The sequence below is a fragment of the Scomber scombrus genome, chromosome 12 (assembly GCF_963691925.1).
Source record: "Scomber scombrus chromosome 12, fScoSco1.1, whole genome shotgun sequence".
Taxonomy (NCBI): domain Eukaryota; kingdom Metazoa; phylum Chordata; class Actinopteri; order Scombriformes; family Scombridae; genus Scomber; species Scomber scombrus.
This window is the reverse complement of record NC_084981.1, coordinates 14,877,195-14,894,627: the sequence shown is the minus strand read 5'-3', so window position 1 is coordinate 14,894,627 and position 17,433 is coordinate 14,877,195. Positions and strand designations below refer to the sequence as shown.

General features: G+C 39.1%; 1 protein-coding gene across 1 annotated transcript in view; it reads right to left on the bottom strand.

Moving 5' to 3' along the window:
• Positions 1 to 2,015: 2,015 nt before the first annotated feature.
• zgc:171482 (zinc finger protein) overlaps positions 2,016 to 17,433 on the bottom strand; it is a 50,091-nt gene continuing 34,673 nt past the window's right edge. The window contains exon 6 of the mRNA XM_062430961.1: positions 2,016 to 2,217. Within this exon, the coding sequence (XP_062286945.1) occupies positions 2,016 to 2,217 (202 nt within the window). The remainder of the gene's footprint in view (positions 2,218 to 17,433) is intronic.

Here is a 17,433-nt window from a genome sequence, read left to right as displayed (position 1 = left end):
TTGGAGGTGTGTAGGTATTGCAGGACATCTCAGAAACACTCCTGCACTCAGTCGATCTTGTTTAATGTTGCCCCTTTTGGCAACTTCAGTGTGTTCAGCATAAATAGTTTTTTTTGCAGATATTAAATTTAAATTTCTTTTGTGCCAAATGTTAACTTGCCTGCAGTTTGTGAAAGAGTCCTGTTTTATTTAAATTGAAAACTTTCCCTTTGAACGAACAAGATTGATTTGTCGTGAAAGTCTCCAGATGGTGAAATAGATTTTAGATGGAGCGTGCATCTTGTAATGAATTTTTTAGGGCGCTTGCACATTGCATATGCTATTTACCAAAACACTTGCATAGATCTCTCTCTCTCTCTCTCTCTCTCTCTCTCTCTCTCTCTCTCTCTCTCTCTCTCTCTCTCTCTCTCTCTCTCTCTCTCTCTCTCTCTCACTCTCACACTCTCACTCTCACTCTCACTCTCACTCTCACTCTCACTCTCACTCTCACTCTCACTCTCACTCTCACTCTCACTCTCACTCTCACTCTCACTCTCACTCTCACTCTCACTCACACCTTGTTAGCACATTGCATTGACTTCCATTCATTGACAGCCTAACCCTAAGTTTAACCTAACCTCAATTCGCACCTTACCCCTGACCCTAACCAGAACCACACAAATGACGTTTTGCCTCATTAGGCCCCATAAGCACTACTGGTCCTGACAAAGTCTTTTGTTGACACTGGAAAACCTCTAACTGCACGCTGGTGCATTCGGTGCCTGAAATAGTGAATGTGTTAGATCAGAGTTTTAATTAAAGCTTCTCTGGCCAGCTGTAAAACAGGAAGAGAAAAAAAAGCTTTTTACTGGAGGAGTGTTTGGCACTTGGCAAAGGTTTCTCATTTGAAAAACAGCAAGAGACAGATTTGGATTATAGCAGAAGCCAAAACATTGTTTCTGTGTGACTGGAGATACAGCCTTGTTGTCTTTAGCATAAACAACGTTAAAAATACTGGAGTAATCTGTCAGGGTTACTCATGATATAATTTCATTATTATATAATGGTCATAAAAGCAGCAGACACAAATTTAAAACATGGGCATCTGTTTAAACACAGTATTTAACATTAGTATTGGTATTTCACAGTGATTTTAATGTTTAATTTTAGCTTGTACACAGCTGGATTGTAAAATTTTTGTATGAGTCACACGATTCATTTGCTCCATTTTTTAAATATTGAGTCATGTTTTGTGCAAAGAATGAAATAAAATACTGAGAGATTTTTTTAGCATGTAGTTTCACCTCTGGGATTTTTAGTTTTGGGCAGGAGATAATATTTGATACTGATGACACTGTGACAAATGGATACTATTAAAACTATTTTTTTAATCATCAAGTGGTGTGGCTCTCTAGATGCCCATTTGAAAGTCCACCACTTTGTTCCAGTATCTCAGCGATGCCATGCTTGCTTTGAAATTTGGGGCAGATATTCGTGATTCCCGGCCGATGACTCATAATGACTTTGTCTGTCTTTTCCTCTTGTGCCACTATTTGGTTGACATTTGTGATTTTGAGTGAAATATCTCAGCAGTTATGGGGTTGATTGCCATAAAATCTGACACACACACATTCATGTCCCCCTCAGGAATGAAGTGTTGTCACCCAAAAGGACATTTTTCACTTTGATATCAGAATTTAAAGTAAATAATACAAAGAGCTTTCCCTAGAACTTGGCAGCCATTTATTTCTAAATTTCCTTGAGTGTTGAAAAGATGTTGTTGTCAGTAGGATCAAAAAATATGCTAAACAGAATTAAAAGTACCAAAGATGCAGTTTAATAAGGTGTAATCTTTGATGGCTGAATCAGCCTGGACAGGTCAGGACTCAGCACCTCTGGTCAAACACCACAAGATTGCTGCAATCTAATGTCTGCTTATCTCTGTCTTAAGTAATTAGAGTGCACTATAGGGCTTTGGTGTTACTGCATACGTATCTGGCTGCTTATGTCACCATGCCAGCCTCTGATCCACCGTCTCAAATGCCAGCAGGGGCTGTGGGGCTGAATATTGTGATAGCGACAATGATTTTTGGCAGGGAAGCTCTGACAGCCTCTGACAATGAACAGCCTGCCACATGGGCCAGAGCAGCAGAGTGGAAATCTGTTGCTGCTGGGCTGTCTGGGGTCACATCACCATTGTCGATGGCAACAGCCATTTTGGGAGCTTGCAGACACAACCTGTGACAGGTGAAGTGAGAGATGGCTCAACTATGAGTTTGTGGAATGCTGTTTTTAAATATGCAGGTTAAATGGCGCTGATGATTGTGTATTTTGTACAAACTGTAATCTTGCCAGACAAAGAAAGCATATCCTGTGTTCATTGTCTGTTCTTGTTCTTTGTGATTATTGTGAGAGGGTTTTATTAATCCAGGATCATCCTTTCTACACCTACACCATCAGTGTCACCTTTTCTATCGGGCAGGCATTTTTATTACTCTACTGAACTGAATCAAAGAGAATTTCCGAAATTATAGCCAGTGTTGTTTTTCCGCTGAAAGTCATTCTTGTATGTTCATTTTCCAGTTGTCAAGAGAGGTGACTCAGTGCATACAATTGCTTCACACTCATAAAGAGACAGTATTCTACAGTAATGAAATCATCTCCTCCCTGCCTCCTCAGGAAGAGATTTTGCTTCGCTCGACCCTGGTGCCCCACATATCCTTTAAAATGTCAACTGAAGACATATCTTGACATTTTCCACAAATGCTTCTCATAATGATGCAGTTGTACAGGGTCACACAGAGGAAACTGTAACATCCAGTCTACTGCTACTTTGGGTACCATTACAGTGACTCACTGATCCTCCTTCATGTGTTTTGGAACGATTACACGATCAATTACCGCGGCTAATTCAGTGTAAACTCTAGCGTGAGGCCGGGCCACACTAATGCTTTAAATGAAGGCAGTTCAAGGTGCCGAGTAGTGAAATGGATCATGCACCCACAGCAGAACATGGGGTTACAGTGATAGGGTCATGAATATGTATGAGCCAAGATAACATGCCCCAGAATTCTCACATGCCTGACTTATGGTACACAGTGGTTGGATGGCGCAGTGGAAATGACATAATACCAGCTTTAATGTTTTATTTAGTTCCTCTCTTGTTGACTACAGAGGGCCATTAAGCGTGCATACAATCTCCTGTTCGCACCGATTTTCTCTCCTTCTTACCACTTCCTCTTCTCTCTCCCGTGCACGTGATTTTTTTTCACTCATTTATAGTACTGTATTTTTTTGTAAATAACAACTGTAGTTTAAAGAAATTACAGGAAGGATGACATTGTGTATGTTGCAGCTCAGCACAACTGCGCTCATGAAGAAAGTTGGCGGGTTATTATTTTCTTTTTTAATTTGATTAAGAATTTAAAGAAGGCATTGTGTTGGTCCTTTCCACCTTCCTCTCATCTCATTGAGCTGCGGCAGCAATGTTACTATGGAATCATTATGAGAACTACGCTTTGAAGCTAATTGCTTGATCAGAACAAACCGTATCTACTTCTTTTTAATCCTCCAACATTTTCATCTGATTATTTAGTTTTTAATTCAACACAAGTCTCAACCAAGGTTCACAGAACAACACACACACACAGCTCAGGTCACACCTCTATGCTTTTCATGTACTTCTTCCTTTTCTGTATGAATTAATGATGAGTTGTGGCCATAGTGAAAATATATATTGTTTCTTTGTGTATGTGTCTGTGTGTGTATGAGACACTTGAGTGTTGTGACAGGAACAAGGACATTTCCAGCTATACGAGATGTGAACCTGTAGGTTTGCAATAGTGGCTGGAAGTCAAAGCCTACAGCAGCAGCCATAAAGAACAATCTGGTATTTTTGGTGCTCTACATAAAGTTGAAGTTTAATTCACTATACATTATACTCCAAACAAGACATCAGGGTGGTTGATATTATCAGTAGATTTGAGCTTGTTTGAGGTTTCTTATTTTGGCATAGAAGATATAAGATAAGTTTTAGGTTAATTAGACACATTCATCTTTACATAGTTTGTCCACCAGAGAGCTTGGAAAGTTGAACTTTCCTTGCTTGAAAACATATTTTTTAAATAAATCTTTAATAAAAATAAAAATAGTTGGGCGCACAGGTGGCCGAGTGGTTAGAGCGCATGCCACATATGCAGCTGTCCCTGGTTCAAATTCCGGCTGGAGGTCCTTTGTTGCATGTCACACTCCCCTCTCTCTCTCCTGTTTCCTGTCTGTCTACTGTTAAATAAAGGCGCCTGTGCTGAAAAAATCTTTAAAAAAAAAAGTTTACATTTCCTTGAAGAAACTGCTATTGTCTTGTAAAAACTCAGATTTTCTTTTCATGGTGTTAAACTGCGCTGTTTTGATCAGTGACTACTAAGTGAACTGTTAATTGTGATCAATCGATCATCATCTCAGCTGAATCAGATGCATTACAATACATCTTATGTCATCAATTTAACTACAAGATGGAGTAGAAGTTTTAACCAATCAGTTTATTCATTAAAGTTGGGGCCTTTGCTGTCACAATTAGCAGCTCGGCTGAATTTACCTGAAGCTTACTATAAAAGTGTGCATAAAAGTGTGTCCTGACGTTAGGAGAGGCGCTTTTCATTATAGGACAGGCAGTGTGCTTCCACTTTTAAACCCTGTAATATAAAAAAGAAAAATCCTCTTAAATTCAATATAAGGGATTCTTACCAAAATGTTTATGTAAAACTGTCTGAGCTGATTTGTCATTAAAATTATTTAAAACTCTCAAATGTCAATATTATTAATTGACAATAATTAATACGTATTGATCTCAGTTGTACTTTTCATAACATGTCTGTGTTTTCTTTGCTGTCAGAGAGCTAGCATGAAGTTGTCCACCTTCTGTAATGCTTGTGTGTAACTGGTCTGCTTGATTCAAAAATACAAATATTCATTCGTATCACAGGATTTTATCTCATTATACACATTTCACATCTCGCGTTCATAATGTGTATAAAACTGAACAGTAAACATAGTTTGTGTGCAGACAGAAAAATAATGAGGTTTGGGAAATGTGACAAGAGAAAGCGAGAGGTGTTAACACTAAAGGGTGATGACTGAAAGTTGTAATCCTTAAGATTTTAATTAAACCAATTGCTGTTTTTGATGCTGCATATGTTCAGTTCATGTATTTATATATTAATTATCTCACTATACTAGTAGTTTTCATCATTAGAGGCTCAGTCAATTGAACCCAGGCTGGATTCAAATGACCACAAAAATGAATTAATTATTATGTGGGATAAACAGAAAACAACACGTGCGTGCAGTGTTAGTTTTTTTTCTTTTTCTTTTTAATCTCTTTGATTTCAGGGAGTGATGGAAAAAGAAAAGCAGCCGCAGTGAGCTCTTAGGTGAATAACTCTTTTTATGTGCCATTTGCATCATGAAATCAGATAGAGATTTTCAATTATTTTTGACTGACTTCTCTATTACAACCATGCTTGTTTACTTTGTTTTATTTCTGACAAAGTGGCTGCTCACAGGGTTTTTGCTGTGATATTTAAATACACTTGTTACCAACACTAAGCACGGGTGTTGGCAAATCATCTGACATCTTAAGGATCACAGCTTTAATAAGACCAATACTTTAACTATAATTGTGTGGATACAACTGAAAAGCATGAGGTTTTGTATGTGTGTTGATAGAGGACTGCTGCCAGTAAAATTTCACTCATTTACATGGTGGTGAAAAAGAAAAAAAGAACAAAAACCAAGAACACAGGTGTGAAGTTTGCAAGAGAAAATAGATATAGTTGTCATCTTCACTGTATTCGTCATCAGGTGTGTTTACAAATCTTATGGTACACAGCTCACAGCTAGTCTCACACTGCCAGTGCAGCTGACAGATTCACATACACAGACACCCACCCACAAGTCATATCACACAATTCCTACCCATAGATACATCTCTGTCATATATTATGCAACATCTGCTAAAATATGTTGTGACTCATGGCCCAGTCACTCTCTGCACAGACTGTGATATCGACACACAGACACCACTTCTATTGTGAATCCACCAGTGTTGGAGAGAAAAGAGTCAGTGTAAATAGTCATCAAAACAGTCATGATGCAGGTCGAAAATGCCAAATATCCTTGTTTTTGTGTTTTGCTGACGGCATCAACAGACAACAGAGGGTTGGTAAATTTAGGTGTTGTGTTAAAAACCAACAGTTTGTAGTCCTGCATCGAGGGAAGCCTTGGCTTGAATCCACTGGCACAACAGTCCCATGTCAGAGGTTTTTATAAGGGGGAAGATCTTTGTGGTGATGGCGGTTGTCCTCATGAAAACAGCTGATGCCAGAATCCCTCTTAGTGAATAGAACTGACTTTCTTGCATGTGGTTCAGATTTGTACTGGATTTTGGTCCATGGTCACTGACTCCTAGGCTCAGGGTGACTTTATTTCTCTGATGGTTAGCCATTCAAAAACATGACATCCCCAAACAAAGTTTATTCTCATTTCATTTTCAGGATATTTCAATAATGTGCACACAAAGACATTTCCCTTATTACCCTGCACCTCAGTGCAGATAAACACTATGAATACAAAACTCTTGCACTTCTCAAAACACAAATTTCACCTGCAGCTACTGTTTATTCACACAGAACACTTTTTTTTGCTTCGTTAAACAATTTCACTTCAAACCCGCATCAGTAAGGTAGTTAAATATTACAGTGTGATTGCATAAAAACCATTACTCATCCATGTCTGCAGAAGAAAAACAATTTCTAATCAGGTCATTCAAAGTTCACTCTCCTCACTGTGAAATGAACAAAGCACAAAATAAATAAATAAACGTTTTTAATGTTTACTGCTTAACAGAGAAAAAACAGAGCTTGTCCAACAAGAACTAACAGAGGATAGCTTAGCAATGAGAGCTGTGTTTTTCAGTTTTTTATTCAGCTCATATAGAGGCCGATCTCCAGCAGAGGAAAGTGGAGCGTGTCTTCTCTCCATGCTCAATTTAAGGTGCTACAAACCATTGTTGAAACTCACTTTACAGACATTGTGAAGACACTTAAGATGAGAGGAGTTATACAGCGGTGAGTGGTCTAAATTATAGGTATCAAAAGGTCTTCCTTTCGTGATGGACAAAATTAGGAGGTGAAATGAAGCCAGTTCAGTACTAAAATGTGACCCCTTTTTTCAGGTGCAAGCATGTGCAGTAATGCATTACGAAGCTATCACTAGAGAGCAGCGCTATTGCCAAAACGCGCAAGCAATAGGTTTAAAAAAGGCAAGTGAATGCAACGTTTTACATTTTGCATGCATTGAATTACATCCCAGTTGTATTGTACATTGGCTGCTACATGGATTGGGACTGAAATTTTTCCTCTGGCCACAGCAACAGAAAAATAAAAATTGTCTACATGTTGCTCATCTCATCAGAGACAGGAGTTTTTCTACCTCCGGATTGCATCTGACATCATTATTCAGTGCTGTAGGAATGTTTTCAACAGTAGATGATTCACAAAGTTGCACAGACTCTCACATCAAAGCAGGAGTTAAAAGTCTTTGTGCTGCTTTGCTCCGCTGCTCCCTGTACTGTATTCGTGCCACATCTCCTGGTTTTGATTATATGGAATATACAAAAAGATGGGTTTGAAAAATAATACATCCATCATTTGAGTAAAGTGACACCAATCCACTACATTTAAAAGACAACACAGGATTCAAACCAAGAATACCTTTTTTTTTAAGTTATGGAAATTCATGCAATCTGTAATGGCTGAGGTCATCGGGAGTTTTCTTGTCCTTGTATCTGAAAGCCGGAGCCTGAGTAGGTCTCAAGTGGTCTGAAAGTGAGCCACGTGTGTGCCACCGTAAGCGTTACTGTGAGTGAAATACGTGTAGAAACAGAAGGTTGTGTTCAGACCTGGATCACTGTCAGAACACTTGAAGGGCGGCTAGTTACAGATATTTTATTACTGCTGTTCTATGACTATCATTGTAACGATTATTACCACTCTGGGCAACTCTGACATCAGTTCAATTTTAGGATTGTGATTCACACAGGAGTAATGTGGCAACGAGCAGCCGTAATTCTTCTGATGGCTGTTGGTGTCGAGAACTCATGTCAAACACTTAGGTGCTGAATAAATCTCCGAGATATATTTTTAGAACAAAGATAGAAATAAACACTCTCACAATGACCCACACATGCATACTGTAGATGCATGCGTGGATGCCCTTGACACACGCACACACACACACACACACACACACACACACACACACACACACACACACACACACACACACACACACCACACACACACACACACACACACACACACACACTCACACTCACTTAAGTTACTCTGCACTACTTCCTCATAATGTTAGAGTTTCTGACGCGAGTCCTCTTTACTGATGCTGTTTACTCCAATAATCTCTGTCTTCATCTCTTCTTCGTTCCGGAGTGGCCTGTGTCGGTTGCTCACTGCTGGTGTTGCTTCAGGCTGAAAACAAAACACAGGAAAGAATTTGTTAGTCTTGTTTAGTCTCTGACACAGGCAGATCTGACAAGACAGGGCTCTTTAACCACAGGGAACATCGAGGCCCACTAGGGGGAAGATATTCTGTTTCTGCCATGCTCAGTCCCTGGGAAGTAATCTCATTTACCTGCAAGTCCATGTCTCATGCCATTCTTAATATAGCGTACACTAGTAAAATAAACATCCTCTAATGTGCAGATATGAAACACTGTAACCCTGCGTTGCTTTTATTCCTCTGTTGCACTGGAAATAATTTATTTTTACCGATGATAACAGCTCCATGTGAAGTATTAACCAATAATCCTGTTTCACAATCTTCTCATAATTACAGCCATCTATTATGCCTTCTATCTGGCCGGTCCCCAAATTAAAAACAAAGGAGAAAGATAGGAGCATAAACCCTCATGTTTAAGGTGCAATAATTACTGTGGATCTGGCCTTTATCTTGAGCTGCTGATTGTTTTTCACGATGACAGGCACTGGGGCTGCATTCTGTAGCTTTATTGCCATGAAACAAAGCAACTCCAGAGGCAAACATGCCATACTTAATTAAAACAAAGAGATAAGTTGGAAGGAAGCTCAAGCTAAGCAACAAACACCTAATTGAGTTGGCTTGTTCTTTTTTGAAAAAAACAATCATATTCAGGGATTTAAAGGCAGCAATATCTCAGTAATCCTGCAGTAATACAGTACCTCTTTCATCTTTATTTCATGGTGCAGTTTTGAATAGTTTTCTTCTCTCAGTGTGAGCTTAGCCCTGTCTGTTTTTACCTTTTTTCAGTGAGGTAAACAAAATCAGACACACCACATAGAGGGAGAATAAGATGTTTCTCTCCATATGTGGCAGTGAGTCAGAAATAACCGAACAACAAATTGCACCATATTCATTACAGTCCTTGTTAAAATGCCACTCGTCCACAATTAATAATTTGAGCGTTAGGACATGTACACACACTTCCAATGCAGAGAGAGAGAGAGAGAGAGAGAGAGAGAGAGAGAGAGAGAGAGAGAGAGAGAGAGAGAGAGAGAGGAGAGAGAGAGAGAGAGAGAGAGAGAGAGGAGAGAGAGAGAGAGAGAGAGAGAGAGAGAGAGAGAGAGAGAGAGAGAGAGAGAGAGAGAGAGAGAGAGAGAGAGAGAGAGAGAGAGAGAGAGAGAGAGAGAGAGAGAGAGAGAGAGAGAGAGAGAGAGAGAGAGAGAGAGAGAGAGAGAGAGAGAATCAGGCACCATAGCTGTCAGTACCTATCCTGGTAATGGCTGTTAAAACAGTGGCCTCTACACACCTGTCTGCTCTGTCAGGACTCATCTAGCACTTTAGGCTCTCAGAAGAGTGGGAGAGCATGATTCTGGTAGCTTGCATCGTTCTCTGGGAGGGGACAGGTAGCAGCGAGGAGGGAGGGAAAAAATGTCAAATAATAGTGAAAAAACTCAGGGAATGTTTTAAAATGGTTGTTTTGTCTGATTAAGTTAAAAAACCCAAAGATACTCTGCATGCAGGAAGCCCTCACATTTGCAAATCAACACGTGTGGAATTTCTGCATGATATTAAAGGGCTCCATTATGTTTTCGCTTATTTCAGTCATGTATACATAATGTCACAATGTTGGATGCTTATGTTTAAAGTGCCAAATGTGTCAAACATATGTAGAAGTAATCCATGTGAACAAAAAGCCCAGGCTTCAGGCTGCTCTGAACGCTTGGTTTCCAACAGTTTTTTTTCTACTTTCAGCCTGAGGTGACTTTTTGCTTGTGATGGATTTCTTTATGCTCATCTGCTGCAAACAAGTGAGTTCACTGCTCCGCTCCGCTAACATTGTCGCATTAAAAAGCAATGCCATGAAGACAATAATAGGGTACTGTGTTTTGTTTTTTTATAATTAAAGTTGAGACCCATATGTCCTTTCACATCAGTGTCGGTACACTTCTTTCATATCAGATCACATTCAGGGTCACACAGCCAATTGTTACCCTCTTATTCCATAATTTCCCCTGTATCTACTTATATATATTGGTGTGTACTGTACTGGTAAACCATTAGTACAAAAGACTACACTATTACTCCAGTGTATTTAGCTGTTTTGAGTCACGACAGTCTTGTAAACTGTGACTTCAGGTGACTAGCTGTCTCTGGCTATCTCGTGAATTTAACGATTGCATCTATAAGAGGAACAGACTGAAAATGACTCTGAACTAATCTCTCCATTTATCTTTGTTCGGTGTCATTCTTGGTTATGAGAATTGAAGAGCTGGGAGAAGACTTTTTCCAGATTCTACTTTGCACAGTTTGTTCTCATCTGCTGGGTAAAGCTAGCAGCTGATGTCTTTATAAAGCAGCAGCTCCCAACCTTTTCAGCCTGTGACCCTTTAAAATAAAGCCCACCTGGGACCCTTCCTCACATGTTGCATGGTCTACCGATGATTGTTTTGATTCATTGGTTAATCATTTTGTCCATAAAATTTTAGAAAATAGTTAAAAATATTAAACATTTCCCACAGTCCAAAGTTGCATCTTCAAATGTCTGTTTTTGCCAGACCAACATTTTGAAACCAAGATATTCAGTTTATCATCATGTTTGACAAAGAAAAGCAATACATCAAGAGAGGCTGAAACAAGCTTTTTTGTCCATTTTTTTTCTAAATGACTAAAATGATTATTCAGTTATCAAAATAGTTGTTGATTATCTAACCTTGCAGCTCCAGTAAGAGGACTTATTTTGTTTTATTTTGAAGAAAGCTTGGAAAATCACTATTTTGTGTCCAAAAAAAAAAGTTTTTGTTATTCTATCCTGTCCTATTATCTTGTGATCCCTTTAATTAATCCAGTAACCACTTGTGGGGGTACTGACCTCCAGGTTGGGAAGCACTGTTGTAAAGAAACACAAACAACAGCAGCAGATCAATTAGTGAGCAGGCTTTTGTGCTCTACCTGTGCTCATTATTACATGAGATGTGACTGTACTCAGTTGAAGTGTCTGACAGTTATTAGCTGTGTGGGATAAATACATTACATCCTTGTAGGTGGTGCAGGTCTTTTATTATTCTCACTGAGTGGTCTTTAAAAAATATGATGTGTCAAGTCTGCATTTTGCAGAAAAACAAATACATCAAAATCACAAATCAACCCAAAGCTTGAACAAAATCGAGATTTTATTTTTGGCCATATCGTATAGCCCAGTTGGAAGATTTTTCTGTGTGATGAGTATAGACTACATGCCCAATACATGCATACTGATATATTTCACATACCGCAGAATATGTGTATGCTAACATTTCACATGCTTTACAACATGGCACATACATGTTACATACTACTACCATTCAGCCAGTGCCTGAATGAGGAGGTAAATTTTAAAGTAGAAGGACGATGGCAGGAAAGGTGACACAGTCAACGAAAAGTACAAGGCTGGAAGCGAGAAGGTGAAAAAAGGTCATGGTCTGTGTGGATCCTGCAGAGTGAGGGGGGTTGTTAATAGATTAATCCAATAATCTGTCCCAGGGCCACACATGTGGGATGTGAGATATATGAGGATGAGAATGTGTGTGAGAGAGAGCTCTGTGTCCGAGGGAAGTATTTGCGAGGATGTGAAGGTCACCTTGGGGGTGTGTGTGTGTGTGTGTGTGTGTGTGTGTGTGTGTGTGTGTGTGTGTGTGTGTGTGTGTGTGTGTGTGTGTGTGTGTGTGTGTGTGTGTGTGTGTGTGTGTGTGTGTGTGTGTGTGTGTGTGTGTGTGTGTGTGTGTGTGTGTGTGTGTGTGTGTGTGTGTGTGTGTGTGCCAGGTAAATGCAGTCCAACAGTTGCTAGGGGAGCAGAGCTGTGAGTCCCCCCCCCTGCAATCTTATTAACATCACACACAGAGGAACTCAGTGCAATGTGTGTGTGTGTGTGTTTGTGTATAAAAAGACTGTGTTGTGTGTAAGGGAAGGCAAGGACAAGTACCTTTTAGGAGAGATGAGGACAGTGTGACAGAGGAGGCGTTCGAGAGGAAACTAACCAGCGAACGTCCTGAATTAACCTTTCACCTTGCCTCAAGCAGGGAGAGGACGCGCACGCACACCCACACTCAGACTGTGACACACACATGCATGCAGTGTGCCTGTCCTATTAGCAGGTCGATAGCTCAACCATTTGCATTGAGAGTTAGTTTACACTAAGCACTGTAATCTCTCACACTCGTTGCCACCATCTCTCTGCATGCCTCTGCCTCTTGAATGTGCATTAGTTTGTTTTGTAGTTTGTGTGTATGTGTCCTCAGTGATACTGATGCTGAATAATTACCAAGGTGAGTAGGCTAAATGGATTGTCCCCGACCTCACCATCATACCCTGGGGTTTGCGTTGGCATCAAGATCACACACACACTCATAACACAAGCACACACTATGCACACAAACACACATGAAGACAGATCAGAGGTCAAAATCCTATAACGAAAAAGCATCCAGAAAGCAAAGGCCATACAGTCCTGGTGAGCGATGTGAACATGAATAATATTATACGGGTAGTTAAAGCCAGCCAGTGTCATTGGTCAGAGATACAAGCATGCTGACAACTCACATCAAGTAAACTTTGCATGACTGGTTGCTCTGTTTTTTCTTGTGGACTCCAAGGAGCTAATTACTGCCCTTTCTTCTTTCCTTCTGTTTTTTCTTCATTCATTTAATACATCTATACTACTTAAGACAAAAATCGTTTCAGGTAGTGTAAATTTGATGATATTTTTGGAAAAGCCATTATCAGCCTGAGGATATTCTGTGTAGTGAGTATTTTTCCCCTCAGACAACTAAATATAATAGGAGCAATACTGAACCAGAAAGAGCTTATTGGAGATTGGAACTAGACCAATGAATTGGCCAGGCTGATATAATATTATTATATTATTGCAGATATATTGGTATCAGTGTATATGTAGGACAATGAGTAACAAGATATGTCATTGCAGAAATGCCAAACTGAGGTAATATAGAGACACCATTTAATAGTTTTTCTACAAGAGGGCATTGACAAGTTGATTTTACAACTGAAATATATCCACCTTACTGTGTATCTCGGTCACAACTCTTTAAAATACAAATCTAAGAGTCTGTGTATGTCGTGTTTACATTAAAACAGTACTAATGGCCAATATATTGTCAAACATTTTTTTAAACTTCATGTCTGTTAGTATTGACCTAAAAGATATTGTATTGTTTGGGCTATATTGCAATACTGTATTTCTATGTTGGCATATAAATGTATACAAAAATCCATTGCATGACAATTCTATCGACCTGGTTAGATTCACTTATTTTATCTATTTACTGTCATTATATAGTTACTGTTACTAAAGAAATCCTAACATTCCAATCAATAAAAAAGTTATGTGCATTAAATTGGAATGACACAGGGGAAAAAGGTATCGAACACGCTAAGCGAAATGTAGATAATATTTGGTGGAGAAGCCTTTGTTCTGCAATGACAGCTTGAAGAGGCTTCCTGTACGAAGAAACTAATCCCTCACAGTATTCAGGAGGGATTTTTGACCGTTTTTCTAAGCAGATAGTCTTTAAATGTTGAAGTTGGGTAACTGACTGGGCCTTTCCAACACCTTAATTTTCTGTCTCTGGAACCAGTTGCACTTTGCAGTATGTTTTGGATAATTGTCCTGTTGGAGGGTCCACCCTCTTCTCATCCACATTGTCCTGGTGGATGGCAACTGATTCTTCTCAAGAACATCCCGATCTATAGCTCTATCATTTTCCATCAACAATTTGGATTCTACCATTAAAAGAGAGCCATTTCGCCTCCAAATATGGCGTGTAGTAGTATTTTCAAAAATTAAAATTGTTGTCTCGTCTGAACACACTACATTTTTTCCAGTAATCTTATGAAGAACTACTGTGGCCGATTGATGGTGGAGTGCTTCTTCCACTTGTGGATAATGGCTCCATTAGTGCTTATGGGAACATTTAAAAGATGAGAAATCAGTAGGTAAATTTGCCATTCCTATGCTCAACAATCTTGTTGCAAAGGTTTTAGGAGAGCTCTTTGCCTCCACCCATCATTAGATAGTTTTTGTATGATAGCTTGGTAGCAAAAGATTCATTCACACATGGCTAACCACCTTTTAACAGTGCAAGTACTAATAGCCAAATGCATTAATCCAGCTGATTCTAATTAGTGCCGGTAAGAAAACCAATTCATTGAATCACCTGGTGCAGTGCTTCTGCAATACTTTTTTCCTGCGTCATTCCAATGTAAGGCACAACACTTCTTTATTGATTTAAATGGTATCATTCTGTTAGCTGTGTTGCTTCATTGAGTTAAAACCGATGTCTGGTCTTCATTTCATATTAAATAGCTGCACTGGAAATATGTTTAATGAAAACAAGTTGACGTGTTGAATACTTGATACCCTTTACAAAACTACACTGATTACCTGCTGGGAACAGTCTGCCATCATCAAAACACTTGATGACTTCATCTTATGTTTTCACTTTTTCAAAATTAGCCATTAATTCTTTGTAGCATTCATGCCAGGAACCTACGTGGCGATTTCTTATTTATTTTGTTTTCTGGTACAGCTCTATGTGCAGCCCACTTGTGTTCCTGTCTGCTGGCCAGCAAAGTGCATTCGCTTAATTGCAACATACTGTAAACTGTAAAATTGTTCTGCCAAGTTTATCTAGTTATATCTCTGCTGTTATCTTCCTGCTCAGGTCCAATTACAGCAGCCAGTCTAAAGTAACTGTGGAGTCTGTAGCATTTAAAATGACCTGCAGCTGACTGTGTACAAAGCAGATGTGTGGTACAGATAAGGAAGGCTGACAGATAGAAACATCCAGCTGTTTAAAGAATAGAGAAATCTGTTGTTGTTTTATGATGACACATTCCTCATGCCAAACATCACACACACACATACACACACACACAGTTTTCATGGATGTTTCTTCGGTGAGAGCTAATCCTCTGCCGCTGTCAGCCGTGCTTTCGTCTCTTCCGGAAAGCTTCTTACACAAGCCAAAGCTCATCCTGAGTGTGAAAGAACACACAGACGCACGCACGCACACACAGACACACACACACACACACACACACACACACACACACACACACACACACACACACACACACACACACACACACACACACACACACACAAAAACATACATACACACATTAACACATACACAAAGTTTGGGTGGAAGATTTCATGTCACTTTGGCAAAGCCTTGTCCCATCCAAAGATATGAATGGAAAAATCACAGCAGGTACTCACAAACGCATCGACATTTGCACACATGCAAATAGATAAATATAAATATAAAACACACTGCTTAATCAGACTGTTTGTTCTTAAAAAGGAAGAGACTGTGTTTAACGTTTGTATTCATGTCACGAGCTGCAAAAACAAACTAATACTAATGCACACACATACACACAGCACTCATTCATGGACCCTTATGTCCCGTTATCTTGAAGTGCCTTAGAGGTTGTCGAGTGTGTGCATGGGTGTATTTACATCCCCATGTCAGCAGAAAAGTGACACTTCGCACAAAGTGCTGCACAATACAATGTGACAGGGGCTTTATATGCTATCATATCATGCCCCCATACTAGCCAGTGTTGCAAAGACTAGAATATAATGCACATTGATGTTGGAATGGGCAGAGTGTATGCGTGTGTGTGTGTGTGTGTGTGTGTGAGTGTGTGTGTATGTATGTGTATATATATATACCCTAAATATACCCTACTGTATACCCTAAAGTGGTTTCTAACACGCATTTATGTATCCGTATTGTGTTTCACCTGAGTAACTTGGTGAAGGCAGAGGAAGTGAAGTCGATGAGGTGGAACCTTTGGTCTTGTTCTGTGTTTCCCGGGGGATTGATATGGCAGTGCAACATAGCTGCCAAGACTTATTTTCAGTACCAGTTTTCACTCTCGCAGACTTTTATAATAACTCTGCGAGGGCTCAGGGCTGACGTGCTGTAAATCGCTTGTGCTTTCAGGGCTCATTCATGGACTCTTTCACACTTCATGCTCATTCTCTGTAAGTCTGCAATCCTGCAGAAGCTGCTTGAAGGAATTACTCATAATTTATATACAGTAAGTTTAGCATTAAAAATAGTGGACAGCAATTTCCAAATATAGTTTAATATTATTTGATGTAAGAACATTAACAGTCTGCTATTGAAGTACAAATAAACATGTTTAATTCATTATGATCTAGAAAATCCATTTTCTGTCTGAAAATGCTGACAGCTGAAATACCACAAAACATTGCTGAAAATGCTATAGACTTGTTCAGCATCAACATTGCAGAGTTTTATTCAGGGTCATTTAAATATGGTATTTTGCAAGTTTGGAGATTAAATGAAATATCTGCAGAGAGAAGCAAAAAATGTGTTCACCAAAAAAAAAAAAAAAAAAAAATGTCCTGGCAGATATGAGCGTGAATATAATTCAAATCAGCATCATCCAAGGAATAAACTGTGCAAATACTGATTTTATACGCCTCACAGGTCATGAGTTATTACCCAAAACGTAAAACATGTAATAACTGAGCATATGGTGGCACCATAGGTATCATGTTTTAATATATTAAGCATTTCCACATGGGACACCTGTCCAATACTTAAGCCCTTTTAATTTTTGAGACAACTACTTTAAAACATTTATACCATAGATTTTACATTTTTAGAAATGTACAAATACGCCGGAATATGCTGCAAAGAGGGAAAAAAAATGCATAAATGTCCTTACAGAGCTGAACATTTTGATATTTGAATGGTTTCTGTATCTGAAAGTATGCAGAAGTAGTAACCAATCTAAGAAGGTACAGAATAATAATACATAAAGCTTTGAAGAACAATAGATGCTTGTCAGCATTCACGTTTCACA